This window comes from Amia ocellicauda, chromosome 9, assembly GCF_036373705.1.
Source record: "Amia ocellicauda isolate fAmiCal2 chromosome 9, fAmiCal2.hap1, whole genome shotgun sequence".
Lineage (NCBI taxonomy): Eukaryota > Metazoa > Chordata > Actinopteri > Amiiformes > Amiidae > Amia > Amia ocellicauda.
The window spans coordinates 17,506,633-17,522,428 of NC_089858.1; the positions used below are offsets into that span (position 1 = coordinate 17,506,633).

At 48.8% G+C, this 15,796-nt stretch overlaps 1 protein-coding gene across 2 annotated transcripts in view; it reads right to left on the reverse strand.

The window, feature by feature from the left end:
• The window catches only part of bcar1 (BCAR1 scaffold protein, Cas family member), a 74,700-nt gene that overhangs the window by 14,462 nt on the left and 44,442 nt on the right, over window positions 1–15,796 (reverse strand). For both annotated transcript variants that reach the window (XM_066713535.1, XM_066713534.1), the window contains exon 2: window positions 10,867–11,520. In XM_066713535.1, coding sequence (XP_066569632.1) covers window positions 10,867–11,520 — 654 coding nt within the window. The remainder of the gene's footprint in view (window positions 1–10,866; window positions 11,521–15,796) is intronic.

Sequence of the window (15,796 nt, forward strand, 5' to 3'; positions counted from 1 at the left end):
ACGAATGACTGCACACACCACTCAGGTTTTGAAGACGGTGTTATACCAGTGTGTCACATTAGCTGTGTCTCGGCTCACTTTGCAGGTTTTCATGTCCATATCATTAGGCAGCAGGTGCTTAATCTGAATATGATTACACAGTCAAGCTTACAAAGTAATATCTTCGTTTTTTATTTTTTATTTGGTTATGCATCACTGTCAGAATCTACCAGTAGCTTGTATATAGAAGGAGGATGAGTTCTCAATAGGATTTTCCAAGCATTTTTCCAGTAAATGGGAATTACCAGGTAGTTTTTACATTATTTGTCCTTTTGTGTGTGTGACTGGGTGTCTGTGTGAGTGTGTTTGTGTGTGTGTCTGTGTGTGTTTATGAAAGGTCATCCTTTTGTAAGCTTCCGCCTGTTTACCACATGGGATTCAAGGTCAAATAAATATCCGTGCTTTCCAAAAAGAAAGGAAAAATAAAAGGCACGTTTGTCTTCAGGTTAAATATTGACCCAATGTAGACACAGTATTACGAAAGTGAAGCTGCTATTCTCTAGTCCTGTGGGCTTCAGTCTACAAGTCTGTGTTAATCCAGATGATAAGAATTGTAGCCCCACACCTCCAGACCAGGATGTATCTTTCACAATAAACAGATTAGATTAAAAAAATCTCACTATTATCATTAAATTAGGGGGCATTAGCATCTTTATCCTTAAGCATGCTGTGGAGATTGGGAGAGATGGATAGGGGCTCTGAGGGGTGCGGTTTATACAGATGTGTCTGGGGGGTTTATCTAATGGAAATCAATTGTGCTTGGAATGGTTTATCAATGAGAACCAGCAGGGAGGAGATGCAGGCCACAGGACCAGCTGTCACAAGATTTTACTGAGGCAAGGGTAATGATGATGTCACAAGGGAGTGGGTGTGTCTTCTGGAGGGACAGGGACACACACCCCTTGCCAAACAATGGAATGGAACCATCGCTATTTCCTATTATCACCCCCCCCACCCCCAAGTACACTGCCAGCTGTGCATAGGTCACGCACTCACAATTAGATCTTGGGGATTCTTTTGGTGGCGTAGATCAACACAGGCTCGGATAACAGCTTGCAAATCTGACCCCCTCCACCCATTACCCAGTCACCCTCCCGACACGCTGACACATGCCGGCACTCACACTGCTGAGTCCTGCTGACCTGCTCACTGTGGAAGCCTTAGACCCGAGACTCCAGGCAGCTTGTTCAGGACAGTTGGGGCAGATTACTGTTGGCAACATCTGCCCAGCTCTTCAGAAACAGTTTGGACTCTGTTTTGAGTCATTGCACCTTAGCTGAACATCCCACACATCTGATCCACACGCTGAACACGCATTCCTGAGCTGGGGAGTTTAGCTATGAAATTGCAAAGCGTGCAATAGAACAGTCAAGGGACAGGATGTTTGTTCCTTCACACACACAAAATACGTTTAATCAACAGAACTGACGCAAGGACAGAAAGTCCAGTGTGAGTGCTAGTGTATGATGTCACTGGTCCTCTGAAACTCACACAACTAAATAATAAAATCCTAAAAAATGTGTTATCAAAACGCAGTTCCCAGATTAATATAATATGTGATACTCTCGCTGTGGGGGATAATCATTGAATCACACTTATCTTGTATAAAACAGTATTTTACAGATTAAAACAAGGAACTAATCCTAATTCCCTCCCCTTTGCATACAGTGATTTTTGCATTATAACCCTCCCCTCCACACACTACACACACACATACGAAGACACAACGATTGTCTTCTCATAGAGCACAGGAGATAAGTTGAAATGAGTAGTCCTCCTGGTGAGACTGATGTCAATTTCAATAGTGGGTCTGGGCCAACCAACGCCGCCTGCGATTGCCTCTGTGAGCATCTCCTGATAGGACACTTGAACACGTTGGGCTGTGCTTTCTGTCCTTCTTGTTTTGCCGGACAGCTCTGACAGCTCGCACTGCAGAGTGACTGGAAACGCGTGCTGCACCATGCCACTGAGTCAAGGCAAGTTTTTTTAGATCAGTGGATCACTGGTTTTCTAAAAGGGCACGCGTGACAATGATAAGTGTATTTTATGAATCACTATCAGGGCAGCAGCATGGAGGAGTGGAGGGTCATGGGTTCAATCCCAGCTGTACCCTTGAGCAAGGTACTTTGCATAGAGTTCTCCAGTAAAAACCCTGCAGGGTACTTGTAAGTAAAAATAATGTGATATATTGTTACAATTGTAAGTTGCCCTGGATAAGGAAATATAATAAGAAGAGTGTTGGATTATATGAAAATCTGAGTTTTGGTGGCTTATTGAAAACCTTAAAAATTGGTGAATATATCCTTCTCAGGGCACATGCTTGCAAATTCCATGAGGCTGCGATAAATCTAAACTCACAGTGTGAAATTATAAAATGCAAAAGCTGAACACCTGATTTAACTATTCATTTTAATTACGTTTTTTTTGGTTGTTGACCCAAAAACCTAACAGGTGGCTTTGTAAGACTAGAGTGAACTGCCCCCCACTCCTCTCTGGGGTCACCATCTGTGCCACAAGCTGTCCCTTCTCTAGGGGAGAACAATAGTTTTGTGTTGGGGGGGGGCATTGTTCTGCAGCGAATTTCTTTGGTTTCTCCTGTTGCTCTCCTGCTGCTCCTGCCATCAGAGCAGAAACAAAACAAATGCCATCAATCTGCCTGTGCCTCCCCAACCCCGACTGCTTATCCATGAAAGGGAAACACAAGGAGAGGCTGTGGTGTAGTGGCATCCCCAGCTGTGCCATTTCAGGACACAGCCCATGCCAGGTGAGGCTCCTCTCAGCGCAGGCCAGAGCATCATCTGAGGGGGCTGGAGTCGTGTCACGGCAACCTCTGTGCCTTAGGGGCTCCAGCTGGAAACTCGGGGCCTGGATCCCCCTAACCAACAGCACTCTCAGCTGACTGGTGGAAGACAAGTTCCGCCTTGGCCACAAAACCCCAGCTGATTAGCAGCAGCTCTGAGAGGCCGCCTGAAGACGCTGGTGGAGTTGGTATTTAACAGCCCAGACCAACCGGCCCAAACCGACAGGAAATGACATCATTGTGCTGCCAGAGCCAAACCCGCGTCCATGCACAGACACCCAGAGCAGCGTCACTCCAGGCTGCAGCCATACAGCGCGGATCCCTGGACAATGGACTGGCTTCAGTGCTGCATTGCAAACCACAGGTCCGGCCCTGTCTTGAAGCACTGGGCTCAGGTTAGCTGCAGGCTGGAGGCTGCGGAGGTTCAGAGAGGAGACACCGAGCCGGGCCCGTTAATCTGCTAATCCGCCCATTTGCTCAGCACGACAGGCTTTGGCCACATAACAGGCATAGCTGCCATTACTGGGAGGGCTGTGGGAGACTCCTGCTGCTGCCTCAGCAAGACGGACAGGCCAGCCTGTGACCCACCCCCCAAAAGCGCAGCAGCACAGGAGACGGCAGCACTTCCACAATCTGCTCACAGTCTCACAGGGATTCTGCAGGCTTGACCACTGCTCCAGCCCAAACGCCTAAAATCATTCAAACACATGCGGGCATGCACGGTGTTCAGAAGAGCTCAAGGGCATCAGAAGTATTTTATATTCTACAAAATGGAGGCAGGGAGGGAGGCAATGTTCAGCCTGAGTCTTATCACACTCCTAACACTATCCATTCCCCAGCAAAGAGGGTGGGGGGATCTCTGCACAGCTCCTGACAATCTGGACTACACGCCTGTCTCCACCATCTATTAATAGAAAATGATGCAATTTTGTCTCCTGGGAGACAGCAAGCATCCTCAGAGCCTGTGCAGCTGGCAGCCCAGCTCAGGCAATTACAGCACGAGCTCTGGGAGTCTGGCTCTGCTCTGCTCTACTCCACTGAACTCTTGTGCTGTACTCTACTGTGCTGTACTGTGCTGTACTCTACTGTGCTGTACTGTACTCCTCTGTACTCTATTGTGTTCTGCTCTGCTGAGAGAGATGCTGATAAGGACAAGTACAGAACTGACACAGTATCAGCCCTCTGCCCACTGCCAGCCATACACACCTGCATTCATACACACACACACTCTCTCTGCTGATTGTTATGGGGGAAGGGGACAGACTGAGCCCAGTGTGTTTTTCCAGTGTGTCAGATCCTCCGGCCTTGACGGTGACTTTAAAGCACAGAGCGTCCCTGGAAAAGCATGAGCTGTACTTTTTGCAGGACACTATCCCGCTCCACAATTAAGATCTATATATTACTGTTTACAGCAACCACAATGTAGAGAAAAATACTACACAAAAGGCCTCAACGCACCAGCCCCCCTCATCCTTTTCAAGAGCGGCGTACAGAGATCAAGCAAACCGGTTCTGAAGCTGGCTGTTGACTAATGACAAGGCACCATCGGGAAACCTCAGGAGAGTTTTAACCTCTCCTGCTCCACGGCTTCTCCTTCTTTGTTGACACCCCTTCTGCATTAGACAAGCAAATAAATGGGCCCAGGTTGGAGGGAGATAAGGAGCAGGCTTTTCAAAACAGTTAATCTTCTGACCTCTTAAGTGCTAGTTATTCCTCTTTGTCACGAGTAAAGGGGGCCTTATTAGAAGGTGCAGTGTTTTGGTGTTGTTGTCTTTCTTGTTGTTTTCTAACTTGGTGATATCGCTCTCACGATCAATCCCAGAGGGAGTTTTCATCACCAAACCAACTCACGCCCCCGAGAAGCATCATTCTTTCATTTATTTTTGGAGTGCGTGGGGAGAAAGGGGACAGAGGGACGAGTTTGTCCCCAAGGTTTGACACAGTGGCACACGGAGACCTCCACTGGACCTCTCGACCGAACCACCGCACAGAACACAGGCCACGCAATCAGGAGACCGCTCCGCACGTCACTATATTCGAGCCCGCCCTGTGGTGCCGGCGAGGGACACGCAAATAGATCTCCACGTCTAACCCCTAGTTGAAACCATATGGCTGCCCTGCCTGAGGAGTTGGCTTGAAAGGCATTCCACCGGTCCTGCAAGCTCCGCAGTTACAGGGATAACGACCTGCCTGGTTGGCTGTCATACTGTACACTGTACTTTCACAGCAACTCCCTGGCAAACTGGGCTGTTTTATGTGGTGTGAGAAATTCTATACAACTTCCCGGTCCAGAGCCCATCCCCCCAGCTTCCCTCGCACAATTCTGTTGCCATACAGTATTTAAAAATAAACTTCCCATTCCCTGCTCTGTAAATGATGTCTTAGTTCAGGCTCCCCGAGTCTCCGCACTGGACCGGAGCCAGGCAGCTGCTGTAGAGACAGGCACTTGAATTATTTATTGAATCCGCGCTGCTGGAATACCAGGTCAAAGTCACTGTCACTGTTTCCCCACACGTGCTGGTATATGGGGCAAGGCCAAGGAGCGCAGATTTTTAAACATTGCACGAACAGAGGGAGATAAACATAGTGCTACCAGTCCCCCAGAACACAAATTTCACTGGGACAAAACTGAGAGAAACCCCCCCCACACACACACAACTCCCCACCCCCACTGTTCAATGCAGTTTTTCTCCCGCCCTAGACAGAGGCAAGTACGGCAGTAAATAAATAAATTAATGAATAAATATCCACCCAGAGCCACAGAACATGAATAGGAACTCTTCAGGACATCCAGAACCAGAACCCTGGGGGCTGCCTGAAGAGCTCCAGACAGGAATGTGTTGGTAAAAAAACGAGCTGGGACAAACTCTGTTTAATTACAGGGCAACTAGAGTACGGCAAGCGTTTCAGCATTCAAAACACTTAAAACGTTTAAAAAAACAAAACACAGATATCTATCTATCAATCAATCAATAAATAACTTCCATCTGCATGCTGTTCTACCTCAGACATTATTCTCCATGCCATGCTCAAGGTAGGCCACTCGCCACCACAGGGGTCTACTGCAGGAGGTTAAACCAGCAAGTAAATTCATTCTCTCCTCAACCCCCCCATCTGCTCTACCCACAATCTACCGCCTGCTCCTCCAGATAAGCCTCTGCTGGTGACAGGGCTACTTTCCTGCCTTCTCCAGGTGCAGCCGGCACGTTCAAAGACTCCCCAGGATTAAACATTAACTTTCCAGGCAGGCGAGCGGACGAGAATCCTGGCGGCATCTTAAAACGCTCCATGCCGGGAAACGCACTGGATTCCCAGAGCAGATTGTGAAATCAGCAGCAGATATAAAATAATAATAATAATAATATGAATAATATTTTTTATAATAAAGTGTGTTGTTAAACGCATGGCCAGGTGATAAAATCCTTTTGAACGGACTCTAGATCAAAGGGAATCAGAACAGGTTTGACAAACTAGTCAGCTGCACTGACTGCCCCCACCAGGTATCCAATGGCAGGGTTTCAGATGCCAGGAGAGTAAACATGGTGCGTGTGGCGGGTTGGGAGCGTGACTGAACGGGGGGGCCTATCATGCTCAAAGGTTCTGGTATTCAAACAACATCAAACGAGATCAATGCTCCTGCAAACCCAGGCAGGATGGCTTACCCTGTTAATGCCTAACCCTGTGTGCACTACAGCAGAAAGAGAGTAAGAAAGAGAGAGCAAGAGATCCTACCATTCTTGAAGTACAGGAAATTTCCAATGAAAAGGTGAAGGACACTAAATACTGAGGGACATCCCCTATGCTTTGGCAATATCCTATGAAGCCTTATCCAGGAAGCATGGTTATAATGAGATCCGTATGATTGCGGAGCACCAGAGCACTGAAATCTCGGCAGTCCCACATGGAGGCAGCAGGACTGTTCAGGGCTTCTTTGTCACAGTTTCTCTCCCCTTCTGTGTTGAGCAACATGTGTCAATTGTCCCACATCCTCCACTGTTATGTTGATGTCCCACGTTCTTAATTGCTTCACAGTCTGTCTTTCAGTAGGGACAATTGGCACTGACAATCAATTCAATGAGGCATCAGGGCCGTATCCTGAGCATCAATACTGAGCAGGCAACAAAAGAACATGTAATTTGTGTGTGTGTGTGTGTGTGTGTGTGTGTGTGTGTATGTCTATTTGTGTGTGTGTATGTGTATGTGTGCATCTTCTTTGCTCATGTGCATCTTTGTTTCTCTTCAGGTCTGTTTTGCTCCACTGTTGCCATGGTGTGAGTGGGCTGTTATGTGGTGAAAAATAAAATAAAAATAAAAAACTGCAAAATGAAATGAAAGGGAACCAGAAATAAAAAAGACAGAGAGAGAGAGGAACAGACAAGCATACTTGTCTCTCATTAAAGTGCGCTTGTGGTTTCAAAGGCCATGCGTTGCGAATCCGAACCCCTTCCCTGCCGGGATGAGGATGGAAGTCAGACCACAGTTGTTGCAGTTGTTCCAACTGTCCAACCCTCCCACTCCCACCATGCCCAACAAAAGCGCTCTGCGTTGGCACAGCTGAGCAAGATCAGATCTTCAGAGACTGCTTCAACAATTCTAGGCCAACACGCAGCCCACCTCCCTGCGCCACTGCCCACCTGCCATACTACCCATGGCCCAGATTGCCCTGTGCACTCACATCCACTTCAGAGGACTCCCTATTGGCCCAAGCCCTCGATTGGCCCAGCAAGAACATTTCTCTCATCCGATCTTCACCTGCTCTTCACTTGGGTTGCCTCACCACCACATGCACCACCTTTCACATGACCTACGACCTCAATCACACGCAGGGCATCACAGAGCGCAGGTTTAGGGGTCCGTGGATGAATTAATGTGTGAATTAATCATACAGGTCACCAGAGGCCTCTTTGAATTGAACTGAACCCGGTGCTCCCTCTGCTAGAAGGCAGAAGGCAGCCAAGGCTGGTATTTTGTGGTTTATAGTAGAGTGATACTTATAAAAACTGCGAACCATGCACTCCCCAATCATATAAAAACATGACCACAACACATAACATTTATTTATATATTTTTATATTTACAAATATTCGATCACTCGGCAAGCAGGGACGGAGTGTCCTTCTAAAAGGACTTGTTCCCACACAGACAGGGCTGACAGGCTCGTAACAAACTCAGGACTTTGGACCCAGGAATGGAGGGGTGGGCTCTGTTGGTCTGCTCCTTAAGCACTGGGTTTAGGTTTGGCACTGGGGCCTCGGCAGGGACTCTTAATCCCTAGTGAAAAAATAATCCGCTTGGCAGGGCCTTGGACCAGCAGGGACATTGGGGCGGTGTGGCATCTGACAAGGTGCCTGTGAAAATGTACTACTTCTGAACTGCCACACTAGGACAGAGGAACACACAACCCCCATCCCCGTAACAGCACAGGAGCCTTATTTTATATTATGCAAGCAAATAAATAAGTTAGCAAGTACATAAGTAAGTAAGTAAGTAACAAGCAGTTCTGTTTCCTTGTGTATGAATGCTAATGTTTGTGCATTGAAAAAAAAAAAAAAAAAACTAAGAGAAAACGGGACTTTCTTTCATCAGCCCGTCAGGGGTCGTTCACCTCCTCGGGCACTGGTTCAATACACAGCTCAGCGAATACAGCTCATGTTTATTTAGCGCCGGCACTGACAGGGTCACTCTCTGCCTCTCTCTTGGCCTCTGTCTCTGGTGCTGTGCCGTGGCAGGCAGGTGTCAGGGTGGCTTAGGTGTGAAGTTCTGTGCAGTCTCATGGTCTTACATGTTGGGCCTTTTGCCCCTTGTTGCCATGGAGAGCACCACAGAGAGGGCCCAGCCCAGCTCCAACCAATCAATCATTACCCATCATCCCATCGCAGCTCAGGTTTCAGTTTCTAGACCAACAAATCACTTCAGAGCTGCTTGTAATGCAGACACGTAGTGCATATGAATAGAGCAAGCTTGCTATTTTCGCTTGCTATTGGTTCAAAGCTGAAAACTTTATCAACCCACGGACAACATTCCTTACACAGTAATAACCTGCTCCACACACCCACATAGCGTGTGTCATGTTTTAGCAATACTAGTGGTCTAGGAACAACCACGAGCTGGCCTGTTCTGATCTGTTCAAGAAAGGTGATTTTTCCGTACCTAGAGGGGTCAGTTTAATGGACTGCCCAGTGAGCTGACCTCCTGTTATGACAGAGTGCTTCCTCTGTCCTCCCCTGATCTCCGCTGTTTAGCTGGAAAGAAACAATAGAAGCGAGTAACTGGAACGCCGGGCAGGAGACCAGAATGCAACGGGAGTTCTAGGAACAAGCTTCTGCTGACTCTGAAGGGACCTCTGGAATTCCGCAGATAACCTATCACTACACTGAAGCACTGCCTGTCTCCAAAACATAAGTCATTGCTTCTTTAACATCCTGAACAGATTCCATTTGACCACAACAACAAAAGAAAAATGAACCAACTAGGATTCTGGTAAAAGTGATGATACGCTCAGAGTATCCGCACACTGGCACACTCATACCTAGGGAGGCAGCATGTCCAGACAGCACTGGGCTGTGTAGATGACTCAGAGCCACCTGTCCCACAGGGCTCTCTCTGCCATATGCTTTCATTACCACCTGAATCAGAGTTTGCCTGAATTTCTGCAGCAGCCTCTGACCTGACCGCACTGTCTGGAGGCAGCGTTGGGAGCGCACACTGCACACACGCCAGTTGCCCTGGTGCGCTGTGATTTCAAACTGGAAATCGGTGACGTACTGATCTGGGCTACCAAATGGTTGGCCTGGTGCGTCTCGGTGGGCAAAACGCTGAAGATCACAACATGCTCCATGCCTAGACGTCCCCTCCTGTGTGGTGGGGGGGTGTGGCAAGTGCCCCTGCACAACCAAAGCACATGTCACAGTATGGAAGCCCATGCTGCACATTCATTGTGAAAAAAAAAACGGATTTAATTGAATACTGGTCAGATTCCAAGGACATATTCCCACAGCACATACTATACAGGACCATAACCGTCTGTTTCCCATCCTGCTGCGCTTTCCTGGCCCGGGTCGTGACCGACCGAGTAGTCAGTTAGAGGGGGTCTCATTGGAATGTGTGGGAGAAGAGAGAAACTGGATTTTGTTGTGTGTAGTCATTTTGTTGTTATTTTTAAAACACTTCAAAATAAATAAACAGCCGAAACAGCACAGCATGTTTTTGACTGGCCCAAAACATCCTGGATTATCGATTGCACTCCCCCCCGACAGCAGCATCTTCTGGTTTCTGGGCCACTGAGGTAAGTAAGTGGTCAGACAGAGAGGGGCGACAGCTGGGCCGGGGCTCCTGTGACTGCGCTTTATTGCGGCTCGTTTAACAGCTGGCTTAAAACATATGGATTTGTGGCTAAGTGTTTCCCCCAAGAGAAGAGGGTGGCTGAGCATGATGAAGTGCCCCCCACCGAACTGTCTCTGTTCTGCTTAACAGCAACAATGCGTTTAATTCTCAACAGCCCCCCACCCCCCTGGACCGTTGATTATTTATCTGTCTCTGCTTTCATTTCACAGGACTGACGACTGCCCTAGCGGAAACAGGCAACTATTGTTACATTTCGCGTCAGTTCACAGATAGGTGTTCATCTGTACAGAGCAACACCGTCTCCTTGAGCTCTGCGCAGCTCTCCCACTTCAGTGGTTGAGCACAGGACATGAAGGTTGCCATATTAATGCAGCATTCAGAAACCATGCAGCTCACTATGGGTACATAACATGGAAACCATCACCTAAGCAAAAGTATCTCAGTCCACTCATGTATGCTTTCATCGACTCTCCTGATTTGTGCACGTGTGTGTGTATGTGTTGTCGCGTGCATCTAGCTCTTTCAGCTGGTCAGACAGGCCTGTCCCGTGTCAGGTGGGGGTTGAGTAGGAAACCCTGGAGACAGAGCCGGAGGTGCACAGCCCTGCCAGCAGGAGCACAGCAGGTGACATGGCCTCTGCGGTGGGTCAGGAGACTGTGTTGAAGATGATGGGCCACCCTTACCTTTCCCGGAGGTTTGGGGGAGTCCCAGCTCCTCTTCTCCAGGGAGGGGGGGATCTGGTAGATGTCCTGAGTTTGGTTCATAGAAGGGGGCACCTGGTAAATGTCCTGAGGAGAGCTCTTGGACCCGGGGGGCACTTGGTAGATATCCTGAGCGGGGCTCTGGAACTGTGGCTGTGTCTGGCTGCCCTGCTTCTGGAGCAGCGCAGGGGCTTTGCTGCCTGGGCCGGGGGCGAACTGGGGCCCAGTAGGCACCTGGTACAGGCTCTGGGATGTCTTGCCATGGTTGGGGGGCAGCATGTAGATGCTGTCGGTCTGGCTGGGGAAGGCAGGGTGCATGGCGGTATACTGCGAGGAGGGTGGGGGCTTGCTGTAGGCGTTCTGTTGTTGGAGGGCCAGCTGGGTCTGCAAGGCGGGCGTCTGCCCCCCACCCTGCAACCCGCCTCCGCCCCCTGGCTGCTTCTTGTCATACATGCCCACCAGGATCTTGAGGCGGTTGCCAGGGACGATGCCTTGCCGGCCGTGCAGCGAACACAGCCACCAGCCGTCCAGCCCCTGCGTGTCGCGCTCCAGCACCGTCATGATGTCGCCCTTGCGGAAGGACAGCTCGTCCGGCGACTCAGCCACGTTGTCGTACAGAGCCTTGGCCAGCACATTCTGGAGAGAGAGAGAGAGAGATGGAGGTGAGGAGACATGTGACTGACACTGTTCACAGAGCAGCAGAAAGCACAAGGGCTCCACGCTTTGTGTACCCCCTTTAGTACAATTATTCAAAGCCCGAGCCCTTCTATATACATTTATTTATTTATTTATTTATTTATTTTCATAACTGGAATGACTGTGAGGTGACCAGCACACAGACATCCTGTAAATGTGTCCTGCGACACTCATGTCAGTTTCAATCTTTCCCCTCTGGCCCAAACCTTCCTCCACCAAGAAAACTCAATGACCCAACTGCAGCTCTCCGGCAAATAAATTACAGCGCCCATTTCCCTCCTGCCGTCTTAGTGGATAAGTCAGGCGATGGGGCTTTGACATCGAGGCAGAGCTCCCTCTGTGCTATGAGGGCTGTGCAACGCATCCAGAGCAGCAAAGCCTGGCAGCTGGAGATTGTATCGCTGGCACGCAATTATAAATAAATACGCTTGGAGTCAGACGGCGGATCGCGCTTTTATTCTCCAGCACGCTGTACCACTGGAGCACAGCCTGCCGAAGAGACGACAAGCGTCCTCCTACCAGTGACCACCTCCCGTCAGGGAGCACCGACTTTCTGCGTTCAGAGGTTCTGCCAGCCATCAGTGTGGAAATTGAAATTATTATTATTATTATTATCCGCCAGTTGCTCCTATTATTTATGAACACAAACTGTGAGGCTCATAATGAAATACTGTCATTGTTTGTGTGCATGCTGTGTCGTAGCTCGTCTCCAGGTTCCGCCTCACTTCCACGGTACTCTCAGGTTTTACACATCCCACAAAATAAACTCATCCCCAAGTACAGCCAATCTGGGTGGGCTACAATAAATGCACGCTTTGTATCAAGGGCTGCAACACTTTGCCAGGGGTTTGTGTCTATCAGTTGGCCACAGGCCTATGCAATATCAGGAAAACCGAGGAGACAGGCCGAGAAGGAAACCAAAGCTCGGGAGCGACTCAGTCAGGCATCGATTCACTTCAGAGGTTCTGCTAGACGGCTTCTGAAGAAGCGCAGTGAATCAGGGGCATTATTGAGGATTATCACTCATTCATCAGTGACTACATTTCCTGTGTCCTGTCTCCACTACCCTTGCCTGCCTGTGTCGCCTTCTCTGCTCTGCGGACGAAGCTACAAAAACCACCTGACTCTCACAGCCACCTCACTCCTTCCAGCGTCAAGTACAATATCGGTCAGGTTTTCTAGGATATGTTCGATTTCTTTGACAGAAGAGTGTAACCTGAGTGACCGCCAAAGCCAGAGGGGACAACTTTAGCTTGCGGAGACGACACTCTTTGAGAATGCCCAATGCTCTCACAACAACTAAACAACTTTGCTGGGTTTCTTTAAGACCTTAAGAGACACGCTTTACACAAATCGAAAGCACTCAGAATCAGAGAAAGGGAATTGAGAGGCACTCACAGTCACCAACTGTAGGTCTTATCTTGTGGAAATCATTTTATTTCCCACTAATAATACCCTCTCTCTCTCTCTCTCTCTCTCTCTCTCTCTCTCTCTCTCTCTCTCTCTCAGGAGAACCATGAGAATGACTGTGTGAATCCCGTCCACAGTTTATCCCAGCGGGAAGGTCACATCCTGGGAGGCGGAGCCTGTGGTGTCCGGCCATGTGCCATTGTGTAGGGCGGGAGGCAAAAGTAAGCTGGATGCGCTCTTTAAGTCAGGCATTTTACTGAGATTGAACTCTGCCTCCATTCCTGAACAAAGCTATCTCACTCAGTAACGCAGCCGCTGGCCCTCCCTCTCTCTCTTCTCTGCTAGGCAACAGGAAGTGCTTATAAAATGACTCACAAGTAGCCCTGATTGAGAGAGAGAGATCAGAGAGAGAGATGGTCAATGACCAAGTGACTATTACTGTCTTCATTGCTCAGGATGGAATTCCCAGTTAATTACTGAGTACAGACACACACACACATTCAGCTGTAGCTATATCTTCTGTAATTCCTAATGAGCCCAGCACTTCAATTTAAAACACTCTCAGCACGTCAGGGATAAAAAGGTCAGTGTATTATATACTGGTCTCATAGCGTCCAACCCCCCCCCCCCAACCTTTTAGTGAAAACATTAATCCATTTATTTAGTGAGTCATCTGAGCCTACCGGACACTGGAATTAAACAACAAAGAAAAGGAGAGTCTTAACAGGGCTCCTCCTTCTTTGCCTGGGCAACAGGAATGTTTCCTAGAAAAAGTTATTGAAGACTGACCCTTCAGAATCTGGCGAAAGACTTAAGTCCTTTCGACATGGAACTAACGACTGCGGCTCCAGGTCCTGAGCATAGTCTATTACAGTGTTAAAGTAGGACACAACAGGAATGCAGGAGAGGGAGCTCTAATGGATTCAAAGCAGGCACCGGAAGGCTGGGAAGTCAGCAGGAGCACAGGATTTCAACACGTCGACTCGTTTTACAGCTAACTGTTTCAGATTGGAGAACCAGCCCTACCGTCACTGCAGCGCAATATCCCACAGAGAGGAGCAGAGCAGAGCAGGAGAAATGCTAAACCCTAAGTAGGAAAACAGAGGCAATGGAAAACCACAGCGCACATGCACTATGCATACCACCCCAGACTAATAAAGCTCCCTGAGGGGGGCTGAGGGGGCTGAGTTTTTTTTTTTAGTCTACTTTGAAATTCTGGCTCTCGTGTATCATGATATCATTGTAAAGTCTGCTCTCCCGGCTCCCAGCCACTGTGTAATTGTATAGTCTGTCCTCCGGTAAGGTAACTGCACTGGGGCTGCATGAGCCGGGCCCGAGTGTTATTTACGAGGAGAGAAGACATGACATCATGCTATCAGTGGGGGCACCGCTGGGCCTGGCTCTCCCCATGGGCCCTGAAGGGAAGAAGGATTGACTTATAAAGCCTGAGATCTGACACGGGCTCACTGCTCCCACGACACTCCCTCGTCCCCAGGCAGCTTTTTTGTACCTCGGCGGCCCGAACGCGCTCAAAGAACATAAGCTGTACAAAAGGGCCCTGTAATCCTATATCTTTTGATCACGTCCCCATTGAAAAGAGGCACAATATCGAGCTTCGCTGATGTGTTAACATGATAGAGACCTTGCTACAGGGGACCTGGCGGAGGAGGAGGGGGGGATGGGTGGAGGTTGGAAGTGCACTGATTCACGAAAAAGCTTCAACTGGTGAATGATCCAGTGCAGAATTGGGATCCCCTCCCCATGCACTGAAATAACTCTGCAGGGGCACACAAGGGATTCACATTTCCGTTGTGCTCCTCCCAGGCCAGTGGAGACGACCCTGCCGAAGATTCTGGTAACGGCACCGTTTGCTCTCCACACAGGTCAGCTTCTGGCCCGTGCCCTCCTGTCCCCCACCTGTCTTCTTGACACGGGGTGAAGGGGGACGGACAATCTGTCCAAACTCAATTTAGGTTGGGAGAAAAAGGAAAATAAATTCCTTTGCCTAGACTAAAAGTTCACGCATTTGCATTTAAAAGGGAGAACTGAAAAGAGGGGATGGCCACAGTGTGTACGCACCGGCCAGTGAAAGGGACAATGTTTGCCTTCCTTTAGATTAAGCAACTGAGAAGGAAGTAATGTGCCAGCTGGGGAGCCTGCTCTACAGACAGGTCATTCCCCGGGATGGGCTGGCGGGGGGGGAGGGTGTATTTAGAACTGAGCTATTGTCCCCTGCCTCTTTTTATGACCTCAGTAGCAACACACAGCCGTGATGTCACAGAGACAGGGACGACCAGGCTCCGGTGGTGAGTGTACTGAGCACACACTTACCCTGCCCCCTCCAAAGTCATAAAAGCCCTAGGAATGAAAAACCCCACAGACGCTTATCCACTCCTCCTTGTAAAAAAAAGACAATGATTTCATTTTTTCTTCTTTTTGTTCAGCGCTAGAGGGGTTTGGAGGCCAGTGAGTCTACTAGCTTGAAAGTTTTTTTATTAGCTGAGTGCATTCTAACTCACAGACGTTCCCCCCACCCCCCAAAGTTAAAGACAACTACACAGTGTACATCACTTACAAATCTTACAGGGCTGCTTCAGGGGGGAATGAGAATGATCAGGGACGCAATCCATTTATAATCTGCATCTCTTCAACATCAACACTTTTAATTTCATGCATATGGCAATTAGCCTAATGCCTAAATATGAATCGGACTCTTCGTGCTGAACTGTAATACTGCATTGCAGGGGAGAAAGACGAGTCCTTTCACTAGACACCTTTATATTACATCACTAGCTTAGCTGTCCCC